General features: G+C 41.1%; 1 protein-coding gene across 1 annotated transcript in view; it reads right to left on the minus strand.

Moving 5' to 3' along the window:
* LOC135877803 (receptor-type tyrosine-protein phosphatase eta-like) overlaps positions 1-16,447 on the minus strand; it is an 82,686-nt gene that overhangs the window by 23,909 nt on the left and 42,330 nt on the right. Inside the window, exons 8-13 of the mRNA XM_065403353.1 lie at positions 11,580-11,852; positions 8,666-8,854; positions 5,248-5,514; positions 4,200-4,472; positions 1,437-1,709; positions 821-952 (exon numbers count right to left, since the gene is read on the minus strand). Of these exons, the coding sequence (XP_065259425.1) occupies positions 821-952; positions 1,437-1,709; positions 4,200-4,472; positions 5,248-5,514; positions 8,666-8,854; positions 11,580-11,852 (1,407 nt within the window). The remainder of the gene's footprint in view (positions 1-820; positions 953-1,436; positions 1,710-4,199; positions 4,473-5,247; positions 5,515-8,665; positions 8,855-11,579; positions 11,853-16,447) is intronic.

Below are 16,447 nucleotides of genomic sequence, written 5' to 3' on the forward strand. Positions count from 1 at the left end.
GCCCTTTAAATAGCCGCCGGAGCCCTGCTGCCGGAGCCCTGGAGTAGTGGCAGCCAGGGGCTCCAGCAGCGGTTTAAAGGGTCCGGGGCGGTAGGGGCGGCCGAGCCCTGGGCCCTTTAAACTGCTGCCGGAGCCCCCAACTGCCGCTGCTACCCCGGCGGGGGAGGGGGAGGGCACTTACCGGTACGGGGCGGGCCGGGGCTGGCTCTGACCCCCCCAATCTCCGCTCCTTCTGCCCGAGGCCCCGCCCCTTCCGGGGGCCAGAGTCGGCCCCAACCCAGCCCCGTACCGGTAAGTCCCTATTTCTACTTTCACCCCTGCCCCCAATGGCAATAAGCTATTACTAGTACAATGGGAGAACAGTACTTCACCTCCCCCAACTTTCTGACATTTTTATTGTAATAATCTTCACAGCCTTGAAAAACACCCCAAAATTCAGAAGTTGTTAATTACCAGCCCCTAGAATCATTCTACAAAAAAAAGACACTATACAATTTTGCAGTTTGTGTTGCTGGGAAACCAATAAGGGAGCTGATCAGATAGCACAGTGGCAACATTGTGAAAGGCCTATGAACTAGAATAATTCAGGCTAGTCAAGTCTATGAGTTAAATCCTGGCCTATGAAGTCAATGAGAGTTTTGCCATTGACTTTAGTTGAGCCAGAATTTCACTCTATGTTTCTGAACAGCAACTGCAAATATCAGGAGTAATTCTTCCCCTTCCACTTAGTTTAGGATCTAAAAAGTTTGTCCCGATGGATATACACATGGTGTCTGATATAATAATAATACATCTGGGAGCTAACATCCTAACATCTTACCTTTATCTGTTGTGATTACTATTGCATAGGCCTTTAGCGGTCCATTTTTTGACACAAACCCACTGAACTGAATTTTAAAGGAGTTGTGAGTGATTGACGTAATATTAGGCTTTTCTACTGGAGCAGGTGGGTCTGTGACAGAGAAATATTAATATTAATTAGCATCTCAACATGTGGGAAGGAAAAGGTGAATCAAGGAGAAAGATACCTTATGTTGAAATATCTATCTTCTCCAACTACCTAGGAAAAGTTACAAAGAAAGCCCACCATTTTCTCCCATTATTGCAATTTGCACATTGGGCAACATCATATAAACCCACATTACCCAGCACATTTTAATGTCACTTAAAGAAGCAGCTTTAAAATCAAGCAAGTCAACAAAGAAATAGTGTCCCATTCATATAAAAATGCTGTAAGGAAATAAAAGTCCATATCTTTGATCATACTAGTTCTACATAGTTAATATATAAATTCTCACACACAACTTTGAATGAAGATAAAGTCTCTCTCTCATAGCTCGAATATTCACATGTACTGTATAATGCTACACATTTTGTAATTTAGAGGGTTTTTTTTTTTTTGGCCCTGTACCCCACACCAAACTTTTTACACTTACCAGTGATACTTGTAACACATGTTGTTTGATTTGGAAGGCTTTCTTTCCCACATGAACGGGTTATAATACGAACATTGTAGGAGGTGGAATAATTTAAATTTGTTACAGTTGTACCTAGGTTGCCAGCCAAAACCAGTGTTTCATTGCTCCAGGCATCACTGAATGTCTTAATGGTGAAGTTAGTACTGTCACCAGCAGGGCGCTCCCACTTTAGTGTTAACTTAGCTTCTTTAGTCACTGGTATACAGTTAAATGAAGACACTGGTGCAGCATCTGCAAAAGAAGAAAAGAGGTTAGTGGAACAATCTGGATGGTTATCTATTTAATCCACTTAAGCTCTACAGAGCAGGAACCCTGGTTTTCATCTGCCTGTGAAGCACCACATACATTTATTGTAGAACTATATATAAGTAATAAATATTATCTAGCACCTATTTCCTTTTATGTTCTCTGCTATTTTTCTGTTCTCTCTCATCTCTATACCACATGCTCAGTCTTCCTTCTTTCTTCCCATGGCGCTATATTCCTTTCTTCTCTGATTTATAGTATACATTTTGCCTTTATTCTCTGTCAATTTTTCTCTTTTTATGTCAACCTGCCAAACATTCTGAGCTTTATGGTTTAGACTGTGTTTAAAAATGCAGGAAAAAGTGCAAAGGAAGAAGCAACTAGCTTGAAAAGAATGTATGCCACCCAAAAGGTAAGCGACATTAGACACCTCATGAATGAATGACTTCTTCTATAAAGAAGAACTCGGGAATTGAGGTTCACTATTTGTTACCTGCCAAGCAAGGTTTGGACTGGCAGAGTCCTGAAGAGTTTGCTGGCAAGACAGATAAGCTGGTGTGTCAGGGAATCATGTCACAGCTTAGCAGTAGCAAAACTCACTTGCAGAGGCTGAGGGAGTAACACACTAATTTATAATTCTGGGAACCCCAGAAGACTATCACAGTGGGATTTACTGAAGTGCTTAACTGGGAATGCAACCCACTGGGAGTTAGGCACATAACCTGCGCAGATACTTTTGTAAATTCCACCTGGCACATCTTTGCCCCTGGAGGTACCTGAATACCTTAGTAAATCTGGCCCTGTGTTCCTCGGTTTCATATACAGATCATGGTATTTTAAATGTTCCAGTTACATGGATTCCAGGAAACATTCCCATTATCACTGTGACTTGATAAATTCTGAACTATCCTAGCACCAACAGTGGGGAGAAACACAGGAGGCATGAAAAACTGCCTTACAAATCATATTTGACAAAGCATGTATACTTTCCAACAACATACAAAAGTACAACAGAACCATGTCAGCTAGCTACAAGTTAACAGACACAACAAAATGCACTTAATCCATTGGAGAGAAACACTGGTTGGGCTACCTTTCCAAAGAAAGGATCCATTTTAGGCTAAATCAGTTACAAGTTTATTGATTCTTTCTACTGATTGAAGTAAAACAAAACAAACACATTTTTTTTTTGCCAATCTACACAATAATGTACTTTTGGGTGCCTGCATATTGTGCATGTGGAAACCACTAACACCTCATCACTGAGACATGCCTAGATAAAAGCATGTGAAATATTCACAAGAAAATTCAGTGTGTGTGTGTGAGAGAGAGAGAGCATGAGACAGGGACAGACCTTCAGCTCCCCTTCTAGCTGTTTTGCAGTACTCAGGCAGTGCACAGCACCTGGAAAGTGTTCTTAATGGGGCATTTTTTGATCCATCTGGTTTAGGCAAATGCCTGGGGGGGATTGAACTGGTGTCTCTATGCCACCCATCCAGTGCCCCACCTGCCCCCATACTGCTTCCAAGTGTAGGGGTATGACAGAGATCTTGCACTCGAGTGATCCCCTGGCAAAGTGCTTCATAGAGGCCATTACTGCCAGAGATATTTAGGGCCAGATGTTCAAGGGTATTTAAAAACCTAAAGATGCAGATATGTGCCTAATGGGATTTTTAAATGCACCTTTAAAAGTCCCACTGGGCACCAATCTCCATCTTCACGTGCTTGAATACCTTTGAAAATCTGGCTCTTAGAGCAGCCCTTAGACTGCTCTAAGTTATGGTGGAGCTCAACTGGCCTCCACCAGCCTCAAAATTAGAGAAATGAAGATGTGTCTTAGCGGATGTTTACACTTGGAGGTGGAAGTGTAATCCCCAGCTCAAGGAGACATACGTGTACCAGCTCTCATTGAGCTAGCACACTAAAAAAGTGTGTAGCCATGGCAGCACTGGTAGAGGAATGGCCTAGCCACCTGGAGTATACGCCCATCGAAGACCATAGGCACATACTCAGGATAGCTGGCCCATCCCACTGCTTTCACCACCATGGCTAAACTCTGTTTTTAGCATGTAAGCATGTCTCCTTGAGCTGGGAATCAAACTCTAGCCCCAAGTATAGATACTATATACTGTTAGCACTACTTCTCTCTAGGTTTGTGCTGAACACAGCTTGGCCAGAATCAAGCAACTGGCAATGCTGAAGAGGACATTGGTTCTACTTCTGAAAGATTCAGAATGAAAAATGAGCTGATTTCCAATCAGTGATTTGATGATCTCACATGCTTTCACAGCCAAACTTTTATTCTAACAGAAATGTAAAGGCTGAAGCACATAACAGGCAGCAAGATGACAATATGGAGTATTTTTATTACATAAACAAACACATGTACATTGGGGTTGGGGGGAGTAATGGAGGAATGAAAGAATGCCTGCATTTAATTGTAAGCAACATGTACTGTGTATTTCTATTACTTACTTGTACAGATGTGTATGACTGCTGAGTCTCCTGTAGTCGTGTTATCCACTGCTACTGGAACTATTGTGAAGGTATAAGGGGTACCAGGCTGTAATCCCACAATTACAGCACTTTTGTTTTGGGAGATTTGGTTCCGAATAGGAGAAATTCCATTCCCATCAGTGTGTATCACATATGTGTAAAGAGGAGCAGCAGTGTCATTGTTTTTCCACGTTAAGGTCACTTGTTCTGTGCCGATACTTGTGGGCTCGATGTCAAAAACTGGACTGGGCTCTGTTTGGGGAAAAACAGAACACACAGATTTTTATAGAGAGAGTAGTATTTAGGAAAACTTGTAGGGCCTCGCCCCAGCAAAATTATTAAACATTATTAATAGATATACTGGGGGGTGGGGGGGAGGATGTTCATTAAAAAAAATGGACAAATAAGCAAATGGTTTGTAGATTTCCAGTTACTGTTTTGACATTTACACAAATACAATTGGCAATAAATTTACAATGGCTAGTGGTCCCAATTTTTGTTCTTTTCATTTTCATGTTCCAGAGATATGTCAATTTATTCTATTGCTATAATGAGTTTCTACTGTTTAACCTGCTGTGAATTCCTATATATCAGTGCAGGTTACTCCACTGTGGAGGATCTGCCAGACTAGCTTTTACATATAGTGTAACAAAAAAAGGAGGTGGTGTTGCATTATACATCAAGAATATTTACACTTGTACTGAGATCCAGAAGGAGGTGACAGACAAATCAGTAGAAAGTCTCTGGGTGAAGATAAAAGAGGAAAAAAACCCAAGGAGCAATGTCATACTGGGGGTCTACTACAGACCACTAAATCAGGATGAGGAGGTAAGCGAGGCATTTAGAGAAAAAACAACAAAAATATCCAAAACAGAAGTAATGGAGGAATTTAGCTACTCAAACATCTGTTGGGTTGGAAAAGATGTATAGAAATTTCATGAATCAGACAAAGTGATGAGGTGACAGATGTTGAAATCACAGATTAGAATTTCAGAATGTTTTCTTGAAAGAGGTTTCAATGACTTACTTGTATAGGTCTTTGTGGTGGTGGAGTCTCCTTCAGTCCCTGCAACTTGTGCGAAGACTGTAATTGCATACAAGGTACCAGGTTTTAATCCTGTAATGGTAGCAGACTTGTTTGGAGAAGTGATGTTTTCTGGAGATGAAGTTCCATAAACTTCATAGAGTATCCTATAAGTGTACTTAGAAGCCTCAGCATCACTGTTTTGCCATGTCAAGGTTACTTCTGTTGTGCTGACATTTATAACTTTGAGGTTGGAAACTGCACTGGGTTCTATTTGGTAAAAAATACATGAATTAATAGTACAGCAAGAACATTTGCTGAAAGGAAAACAAAACAATTAGTGCTCCAATATTAATTGTATTTTTACCCTATCGATTTTTTTGTAAGCTCAACTACAGTATTTTATATCATTCACAGGGGGAGGGATAGCTCAGGGGTTTGAGCATTGTCCTGCTAAACCCAGGGTTATGAGTTCAATCCTTGAGGGGGCCACTTAGGGATCTAGGGCAAAATCAGTACTTGATCCTGTTAGTGAAGGCAGGGGGCTGGACTCGATGACTTTTCAAGGTCCCTTCCACTTCTAGGAGATAGGATATCTCCATTTATTTAAATTTGATCCAAACATTTGTTGCTTACAATCATGTTTTATTTTGCTTCATGACTAGTAAATACTAACATTAATTTTATGGGGCACAGCATGAAATGGCATTTTTGTCATTATGTACATGGCAAGACAAGCTGTTCTGCTTGTGAACGTACCTCAATACACTTTCATGTAATGTCTTGCTAGTGACTTTGTTCTGGAAGTTCTTAATGTCATTCTAGGACTTGTCATGATTTATTATATGCTTGACCTCTCAGCATTTCCCATACTCAATCTCAGAGCCTTAACATTAAGAAGTCCCTTCTTTTACAATAACTGGTATTCTTCTAGCTGTTCCAGGCTAGATTATTTGGTACATTTTGGCTGAGTGAACCACTCTGGTTATTCCAATCTGTAAACTTGGTTTTGCTTCAGCAAAGCAGTACAAAGCAGCTGGAGTGTACCAGTGAATTTAGCTCTTTATCTTGGAGAGGAAACCATTAAGGCATTACCAGTTTAAGTATGGCAACCCCAAAACCTGTGTGCACTTCTGACCTCGCCATTTTACTAAGATTTGACTGTGAGGGTGAGATACCCTAATTGTTTCTGCCATGGCCTTACAAATTATGTAGCCTTCTTATATACAAAGTTAATCTATATCACCTTACATTTAGAAAAGTTTGACGAGCACAAGTCCATGGGGCCGGATCGCTGCATCTGAGGGTGCTAAAGGAGTTGGCGGATGTGATTGCAGAGCCATTGGCCATCATCTTTGAAAACTCGTGGCGATCAGGGGAGGTGCCGGATGACTGGAAAAAGGCTCATGTAGTGCCCATCTTTAAAAAAGGGAAGAAGGAGGATCTGGGGAACTACAGGCCAGTCAGCCTCACCTCAGTCCCTGGAAAAATCATGGAGCAGGTCCTCAAGGAATCAATTCTGAAGCACTTAGAGGAGAGGAAAGTGATCAGGAACAGTCAGCATGGATTCACCAAGGGCAAGTCATGCCTGACTAACCTAATTGCCTTCTATGATGAGATAACTGGCTCTGTGGATGAGGGGAAAGCGGTGGACGTGTTGTTCATTGACTTTAGCAAAGCTTTTGATACGGTCTCCCACAGTATTCTTGCCAGCAAGTTAAAGAAGTATGGGCTGGATAAATGGACTATAAGGTGGATAGAAAGCTGGCTAGATTGTCGGGCTCAACAGGTAGTGATCAATGGCTCCATGTCTAGTTGGCAGCCGGTATCAAGCGGAGTACCCCCAAGGGTCAGTCCTGGGGCCGGTTTTGTTCAATATCTTCATTAATGATCTGGAGGATGGCGTGGACTGTACCCTCAGCAAGTTTGCAGATGACACTAAACTGGGAGGAGTGGTAGATACGCTGGAGGGTAGGGATAGGATACAGAGGGACCTAGACAAATTAGAGGATTGGGCCAAAAGAAACCTGATGAGGTTCAACAAGGACAAGTGCAGAGTCCTGCACTTAGGACGGAAGAATCCCATTCACTGTTACAGACTAGGGACCGAATGGCTAGGCGGCAGTTCTGCAGAAAAGGACCTAGGGGTTACAGTGGACGAGAAGCTGGATATGAGTCAACAGTGTGCCCTTGTTGCCAAGAAGGCTAACGGCATTTTGGGCTGTATAAGTAGGGGCATTGCCAGCAGATCGAGGGATGTGATCATTTCCCTCTATTCGATATTGGTGAGGCTTCATCTGGAGTACTGTGTCCAGTTTTGGGCCCCACACTACAAGAAGGATGTGGAAAAATTGGAAAGAGTCCAGTGGAGGGCAACAAAAATGATTAGGGGGCAGGAGCACATGACTTATGAGGAGAGGCTGAGGGAACTGGGATTGTTTAGTCTGCAGAAGAGAAGAATGAGGGGGGATTTGACAGGTGCTTTCAACTACCTGAAAGGGGGTTCCAAAGAGGATGGATCTAGACTGTTCTCAGTAGTAGCAGATGACAGAACAAGGAGTAATGGTCTCAAGTTGCAGTGGGGGAGGTTTAGGTTGGATATTAGGAAAAATGTTTTCACTAGGAGGGTGGTGAAGCACTGGAATGGGTTACCTAGGAAGGTGGTGGAATCTCCTTCCTTAGAGGTTTTTAAGGTCAGGCTTGACAAAGCCCTGGCTGGGATGATTTAGTTGGGGATTGGTCCTGGTTTGGGCAGGGGGGTGGACTAGATGACCTCCTGAGGTCCCTTCCAACCCTGATATTCTAGGATTCTATGATTCTACATCTGTTATTTTCATAAATCTTAAAGTGACTTTTCCAATACAGAATATGGAATAAACTAGAAATGTGCCTTTTAAATGTTAGATTCTGGAGCTAAATTACATTATAATATGGGCAGTTATACAGACAGTCGCACAGATTACAATTAGAAGAATATACAAAAAAAATCATCATTCCAGATATGCCATTAGAGTCTCTCAGTGTTGCACTGAGTTTCACACCCATAGATCAGCCAGATATATTAGAATGAAACTTATCAAAGGGGAATTTTTTTGCTTTAAACATATCTGATGCTAACTGCAAGACTCCATTAATTCATAGCCTCCAACAGAATTTTCACAGTGCTTCCCACAACCCCTCCTTTTAGCATCAATCAGCTAATCCGGGTCTGGCATAAGTTTAGCAGGGAAGAGCCTATTGTGAGCATTAAGAAGGAAAGGACAGTTTTGAATAGGAGGATGGGAATGGGAAGTCTTGAAGTAACACCGTGAGAAATATAAAGGGAGCAGCAAGACACAATAATGAAGTTTGCCTCTCCAACCCCCATGCAGAGGGGTTGGAGAGGCTGCTAGTGGAACTATTGTGAAGTTATAAGGGGTACCAGGCTGTAATCCCACAATTACAGCACTTTTGTTTTGGGAGATTTGGTTCCGAATAGGAGAAATTCCATTCCCATCAGTGTATATCACATATGTGTAAAGAGGAGCAGCAGTGTCATTGTTTTTCCACATTAAGGTCACTTGTTCTGTGCCGATACTTGTGGGCTCGATGTCAAAAACTGGACTGGGCTCTGTTTGGGGAAAAACAGAACACACAGATTTTTATAGAGAGAGTAGTATTTAGGAAAACTTGTAGGGCCTCACCCCAGCAAAATTATTAAACATTATTAATAGATATACTGGGGGGAAATGTACATTTTTTTTAAAAATGGGCTTTTCCAATATAGGTGCTTGTATATGTGCTTGTTCTGTTTGGGTGTCCTTCAGTCTTATTATCTGCTGCTAAAGGATATATTTCAAATGTATAGAAAGCACCAGGCTCTAATCATTTAACTACAACATGTGTGGTTTGGAATGTTTGGTTTGTAGCATGAGAAGTGTCATTTTCCGGAATGACGATGATCCTATAGGTGCACTCAGAAGCAGCAATATCATCATTTTCCAGGTTAAATTTAATTCTCTTGTACCAAGACTTGTAAGTTGAATGTTAAAAACTGAACTGGGAGCTGTTGGAATAAAAATACAGTTATTGATACCAGAACAGGACTACTTTCCAAAAAAGAAACACGGGATCTAAGAAAAAAAATAGTGCTTGTATTTGGCAATATAATGTACCTCTCTCAATTTCCTAATTCATAATACTCATTAGGCAGCTACAGTGCATCATTTGGCTTCTTATCCATTTTATACATTAGTCACAGCATTGTAGTCTAACAGGATGTCAGGGAATTTATTATTATTATTATTGCTATGGCATGAAATGTATTTATTTATCCTTTCCATGGTATGGGACAAGAGGGCATGTGATGAAATTAAAAAGGAACATATTAGAATTGGAAACAAGAAACTGCTTTTTAAATGCAACATAGTTAACTTGCAGAATCACTGTTAAACAATAAAGCAAAGAGGTTTGTAAATTTTCAAGAACCAAAAACCAAATTGGCATTTGTCACACAGTGTGGGATAAAATTATTATGGGTTCATTGTGCTGATGGGCCCATTTTTTGTTCTTTCATTTTTCAAGTTCCAGAGACATGTCAATTTATTCTACTGCTGTAATGAGTTTCTGTTGTTTAGCCTGCTGTGAATCTGTGTATATCAGAGCAGGTTAGTCCACTGTGGAGGACCTGCTAGACTAGCTTGTACATACAGCGTAACAACAACAACAAAAAAGGAGGGGGTATTGCATTGTACATCAAGAATATTTACACTTGTACTGAGGTAGGTGAAGGAGGTGACAGGCAGACCAGTAGAAAGTGTCTAGGTGAAGAAAAAAGATTTGGGAAAAAATTGGGGCAATGTTATGCTATAGACCACTAAATCAGAATAAGGAGGTAGACAAGGCATTTCTAGAAAAAACAAGAGAAATATCCAAAAGAGAAGTAATGGAGGACTAACTATTGAGACATCTGTTGGCAGTAACATGGCAAAACACTAAATCTCCTATAAATTCTTGGACTGTATGGGGACAATTTTTCATTTCAGAAGTTGACGGAAGTAACTGGGGGCGGGGCAACCATTTTAGACTCGTGACTGAACAACAAGGAGGAATTGGTTGGGAATCTGAAGTTAGAAGGGCGAAACTGATCTTCAAATTATAGATTTCATGATTGTAAGGAAAGGAAGGAGAGAGCAGCAGAAAAAGGACAGTGGACTTCAAAAAAACAAACTTAACAGACTGCCCAGCAATGTTTGGACTGGCAGACCAGAAGAGTTTGCTGGCAATGCAGACAATCTGGTGTGTTAGGAAATCGTCACACAGCTTAGTAGTAGCAAAACTCACTTGCAGAGACTGAGGGGGTAACACACTAACTCATAATTCCGGGAAATCCAGAAGACTATCACAGTGAGATTTACTAAAGTGCTTAACTGGGAATGCAACCCGTTGGGAACTAGGCTCCTAACCTGCTCAGAGGCTTTTGTAAATTCCACCTGGCACCTCTTTGCCGCAGGAGGTACCTGAATACCTTAGTAAATCTGGCCTGTGTTCCTCAACTTCATGTACAGATCATGGTATTTTAAGTGTTCCAGTTACATGGGTTCCAGGAGCCATTCCCATTATCACTATGACTTGATACATTCTGAGCTATCCTAACATCAACAGTGGGGAGAAACATAGGAGGCATGAAAAACTGCCTTGCAAATGGTATTTGACAAATCACGGACTTTCCAACAACATACAAAAATATAGGAGAACCTTGTCAGCTAGCTATAAGTTAACAAACATAAAAAATCCATTGGCGATAAACACTAGTTGGGCTACCTGTCCAGAGAAAGAATCTATTTAATCAACTTCATTAATTCTTTCTACTGACTGAAGTAAAACAAAACAAAAACAAATATATATTTTTGACAATCTACACAATAATGTACTTTGGGGTGCTCACATATTGTGTGTGTGGAAAACATTAACACCTCATCACTAAGACCCGCCTAGATAAAAACGTGAAATATTCACAAGAAAATTCAGAATGTAAATGTGTGTGTGTGTGTGTGTGTGTGTGTGTGTGTGTGTGTGAGAGAGAGAGACTGGGACAGATCTTCAGCTCCTCTTCTACCAGTTTTGCAGTGCTCACGCAGTGCACAGCACCTGGAAAGTGCTCTTAATGGGGCATTTTTGATCTCCCAGGCTTACGGAAACTCCTGGGGGGATTGAGCTGGCATAGGTGTCTCTGTGCTACCCATCTAGTGCCCCACCTGCCCCTTTACCCCTTTCAAGTGTAGGGGTAATCGAGGAAAGAAAGAGTGCCTGCATTTAATTGTAAGCAACATGTACTATGTATTTCTATTGCTTACTTGTATAGATGTGTATGACTTTTGAGTCTCCTTCAGTCGTGTTATCCGCTGCTAGTGGAACTATTGTGAAGTTATAAAGGGTACCAGGCTGTAATCCCACAATTACAGCACTTTTGTTTTGGGAGGTTTGGTTCCGAGTAGGAGAAATTCCATTCCCATCAATGTGTATCACATATGTGTAATTAGGAGCAGCAGTGTCATTGTTTTTCCACGTTAAGGTCACTTGATCTGTGCCGATACTTGTGGGCTCGATGTCAAAAACTGGACTGGGCTCTGTTTGGGGAAAAACAGAACACAGATTAGAGAGTAGTATTTAGGAAATATTGTAGGACTTCCCCCCAGCAAAATTCTTAAACATTATTAATAGATTTACTGCGGGGGGAGGAGGGGAAAGGGGTGGAATCTTCATAAAAAAAAACAACATGGAGAAATAAGCAAATAGGTTTGTAAATTTCCAGTTACTGTTTTGACATTTACACATATAAAATTGGCATTTGGTCACACTATTTGGGATAAAATTACAATGGCTAGTGGTCCCATTTTTTGTTCATTTCATTTTCATGTTCCAGAGACATGTCAATTTATACTATTGCTATAATGAGTTTCTGTTGTTTAACCTGCTGTGAATCCCTATATATCAGTGCAGGTTACTCCACTGTGGAGCACCTGCTAGACTAGCTTTTACAAAAAGTGTAACAAAAAAAGGAGGTGGTGTTGCATAATAGAATCATAGAACTGGAAGGGACCTCGAGAGGTCATCTAGTCCAGTCTCCCGCACTCAAGGCAAGACTAAGTATTATCTAGACCATCCCTGACAGGTGTTTGTCCAATCTGCTCTTAAAAATCCCTAATGATGGAGATTCCACAACCTCCCTGGGCAATTTATTCTAGTGCTTAACCACTCTCACAGTTAGGAAGTTTTTCCTAATGTCCAACCTAAACCGCCCTTGCTGCAATTTAAGCCCATTGCTTCTTGTCCTAGCCTCAGAGGTTAAGAGGAACAATTTTTCTCCCTCCTCCTTGTAACAACCTTTTATGTACTTAAAAACTGTTATCATGTCCCTTCTCAGTCTTCTCTTCTCCAGACTAAACAAACCCAATTTTTTCAATCTTCCCTCATAGGTCATGTTTTCTAGACCTTTAATCATTTTTTTTGCTCTTCTCTGGACTTTCTCCAATTTGTCCACATCTTTCCTGAAATGTGGCACCCAGAACTGGACACAATACTCCAGTTGAGGCCTAATCAGCGCGGAGTAGAGCGGAAGAATTACTTCTTCTGTCTTGCTTACAGTATTCCTGCTAATAAATCCCAGAATTATGTTTGTGGGTTTTTTTGCAACAGCGTTACACGGTTGACTCATATTTAGCTTGTGATCCACTATGACCCCCGGATCCCTTTCTGCAGTACTCCTTCCTAGGCAGTCATTTCCCATTTTGTATGTGTGCAACTGATTGTTCCTTCCTAAGTGGAGTACTTTGCATGTGTCCTTATTGAATTTCATCCTATTTACTTCAAACCATTTCTCCAGTTTGTCCAGATCATTTTGAATTTTAATCCTGTCCTCCAAAGCACTTGCAAGCCCTCCCAGCTTGGTATCGTCTGCAAACTTTATAAGTGTACCATTATCTAAGTAAGTATGCCATTATCTAAATCACTGATGAAGATATTGAACAGAACCGGACCCAGAACCGATCCCTGCAGGACCCCACTCGTTATGCCCTTCCAGCATGACTGTGAACCACTGATAACTACTCTCTGGGAATGATTTTCCAAGCAGTTATGCACCCACCTTATAGTAGCTCCATCTAGGTTGTATTTTCCTAGATTGTTTATGAGAAGGTCATGCAAGACAGTATCAAAAGCCATACTAAAGTCAAGATATACATCCACCGCTTCCCCTCTATCCACAAGGCTTGTTACCCTGTCAAAAAAAGCTATCAGATTCGTTTGACATGATTTGTTCTTGACAAATCCATGCTGACTGTTATTTATCACCTTATTATCTTCTAGGTGTTTGCTAATTGATTGCTTAATTATTTGCTTCATTATATTTCTGGGTACAGAAGTTAAGCTGACTGGTCTGTAATTCCCCAGGTTGTCCTTATTTCCTTTTTTATAGATGGGAACTATATTTGCCCTTTTCCAGTCTTCTGGAATGTCTCCCGTCTTCCATGACTTTTCAAAGATAATTGCTAATGGTTCAGATATCTCCTCAGTCAGCTCCTTGAGTATTCTAGGATGCATTTAATCAGGCCCTGGTGATTTGAAGACATCTAACTTGTCGAAGTAATTTTTGACTTGTTCTTTCCCTATTTTAGGCTCTGATCCTACCTCATTTTCACTGGCATTCGCTATGTTAGACGTCCAATCACCATTAACCTTCTTGGTGAAAACCAAATCAGAGAAGTCATTAAGCACCTCTGCCATTTCCACATTTTCTGTTATTGTCTTTCCCCCCTCATTTAGTAACAGGCCTACTCTGTCATTGGTCTTCCTCTTGCTTCTAATGTATTTGTAGAATGTTTTCTTGTTTCTTTTTATGTCCCTAGCTAGTTATACATTATACATCAAGAATATTTACACTTGTACTGAGGTCCACAAGGAGGTGACAGGCAGACCAGTAGAAAATCTCTGGGTGAAGATAAAAGAGGGAAAAAAACATGGAGCAATGTCATACTGGGGGCAGGGGCGGCTCTAAGTTTTTTGCCACCCCAAGCATGGCAGTCAGGCGGCCTTCAGCGGCATGCCTGCGGGCGGTCCGCGGTCACGCGGATTCGGCGTCGTTTCTGCGGGTGATCTGCTGGTCCCACAGCTTCGGCGTACCTGCTGCCGAATTGCCGCCGAAACTGCGGGACCGGCGGACCTCCCACAGGCATGCCGCCGAAGGCCGCCTGACTGCCGCCCTCACAGCGACCGGCTGGTGCCTGGAGCCGCCCCTGCTGGGGGGGGGGGGGGTCTACTACAGACCACTAAATCAGGATGAGGAGGTAGACGAGGCATTTAGAGAAAAAACAACAGAAATATCCAAAACAGAAGTAATGGAGGAATTTAACTACTCAAACATCTGTTGGGAAAGTAACATGGTAAAACGCAAAATCTCCTATAAAGTTCTTGGAATGTACTGGGGACAATTTCTCACTTCAGAAGCTGAAGAAAGTAACTGCTGGGCAACCATTTCAGACTTGAAACTGAATAACAATCAGGAATTGGTTGGGAATCTCAAGGTAGAAGGGTGAAAGTGATCATCAAATGATAGATTTGATTATTCTAAGGAAACAAAGGAATGAGAACTGCAGAAAAAGGACAATGGACTTCAAAAAAAGCAAACTTTTACTAACTCAGAGAACTGGTAGCTAAGGTCCCCTGGGAAGAAAATCTAAGGGGGAAAGGAGTTCAGAAGAGCTGGCAGTTTCTCAAAGAGACAAATTAAAGGTGCAACAGCAAAGCATCCTGATGTGAAGGAAAGATACAAAGAATAGTGAGAAACTGACATGGCTCCATCATGAGCCCTTTAATGAGCTGAAAACCAAAAAGGAATCCTACAAAAAGTGGAAACATGACCAACTTGCTGAGGATGAGTACAAAAGAATAGCACAAGCCTGTAGGGAGAAAATCCGAAAGGCTAAGGCATTTGATGAGTTACACCTAGAAAGAGACAAAATAGGCTATAAGAAGAGGTTCTATAAATAAATTGAAGCAAGAGAAAGGCAAAGGAAAGTGTAGGTCAACTACTTAGCAGGGAAGTAGAGATAACAACAGATGACATTAAGAAGGCTGAGAGAAGTTAATGCCTAACTTTGCTTTAGTCTTCACTAAAATGGTAAATTGTGACAAGATGCTTAAAACAATTAGGGGAAGGAACACAAGCTAGGTTAGGGAAAGAACAAGTTAAAGAATATTTAAATAATGAGATATATTCAAATTGGCAGAGCCTGACAAAATTCACACTAGGATATTTAAGTAACTAGCTGAAGCAATCTTGGAACCATTAGCAATTATCTTTGAGAGCAAAGTGTGGCCTCACCACATACACCAAGGCACAGTCTTATAGATGTCTCCATCCTGGAGGAATCCAATACCATGGGAATTTCTATAGCTGCAGTAAGAACTGGACAACTGACCATAATGAATATATCATATGTATTCCACACTATCATTGGTTAATCAGGATTTTCAGTAATATATAAACTTCTCTTAACATCATTGTAACCACTGCAAGACCAGAGTTACTATATCCCAAGTAGCTAAAAAAAAACCCTTCATGTAATATTGCTAACCAAGAAACTTGGTTGGGTGGATTGTATTTAAATCAGTGTTATTCTAGGATATACTCATTTTTTTCTTTTATCACTATCTCCATCATCTAGTCTACTTCATTTTAGGGTATATGTCCACACTGCAATTGGCAGTGTAATTCCTGCACTAGCACAGCTAAAAATAACACTGTACATGCAGGAACATGGGCTTCAGCACAGGTTAGCAACGTGTGTACATAGCCAGGATTCCTGGCATACTTTTATAACACACACTGATGCAACTGCCCCCATATCTACACTGCTATCTTTAGCCATGCTAGTGTGGGTATGTCTTCCCAAGCTGCAATCACACCTCAGATTGCATTTTGGACATACCGCTAGAGCTTATTCATGGGGCTACCCCTTCTGATCATTCTGACCTTTTCCCATTAAGTTGTTTCCCTGAGGTCAGACATTCCAATTGTGTTTATCCCTAGTGATTTTATCTTGTTTAAACCAGTTTTGAGCATAAGGAGATTCCTTCTTCTCTCCTTCAAAGTTACAGGAGATGTGATCATGCACTTTCAAGCACTTTTACTCTCAAGAGCGTAATTCAAAGGGACAATATTTTG

This window comes from Emys orbicularis, chromosome 4 (assembly GCF_028017835.1).
Source record: "Emys orbicularis isolate rEmyOrb1 chromosome 4, rEmyOrb1.hap1, whole genome shotgun sequence".
In the NCBI taxonomy this organism is placed as follows: domain Eukaryota; kingdom Metazoa; phylum Chordata; order Testudines; family Emydidae; genus Emys; species Emys orbicularis.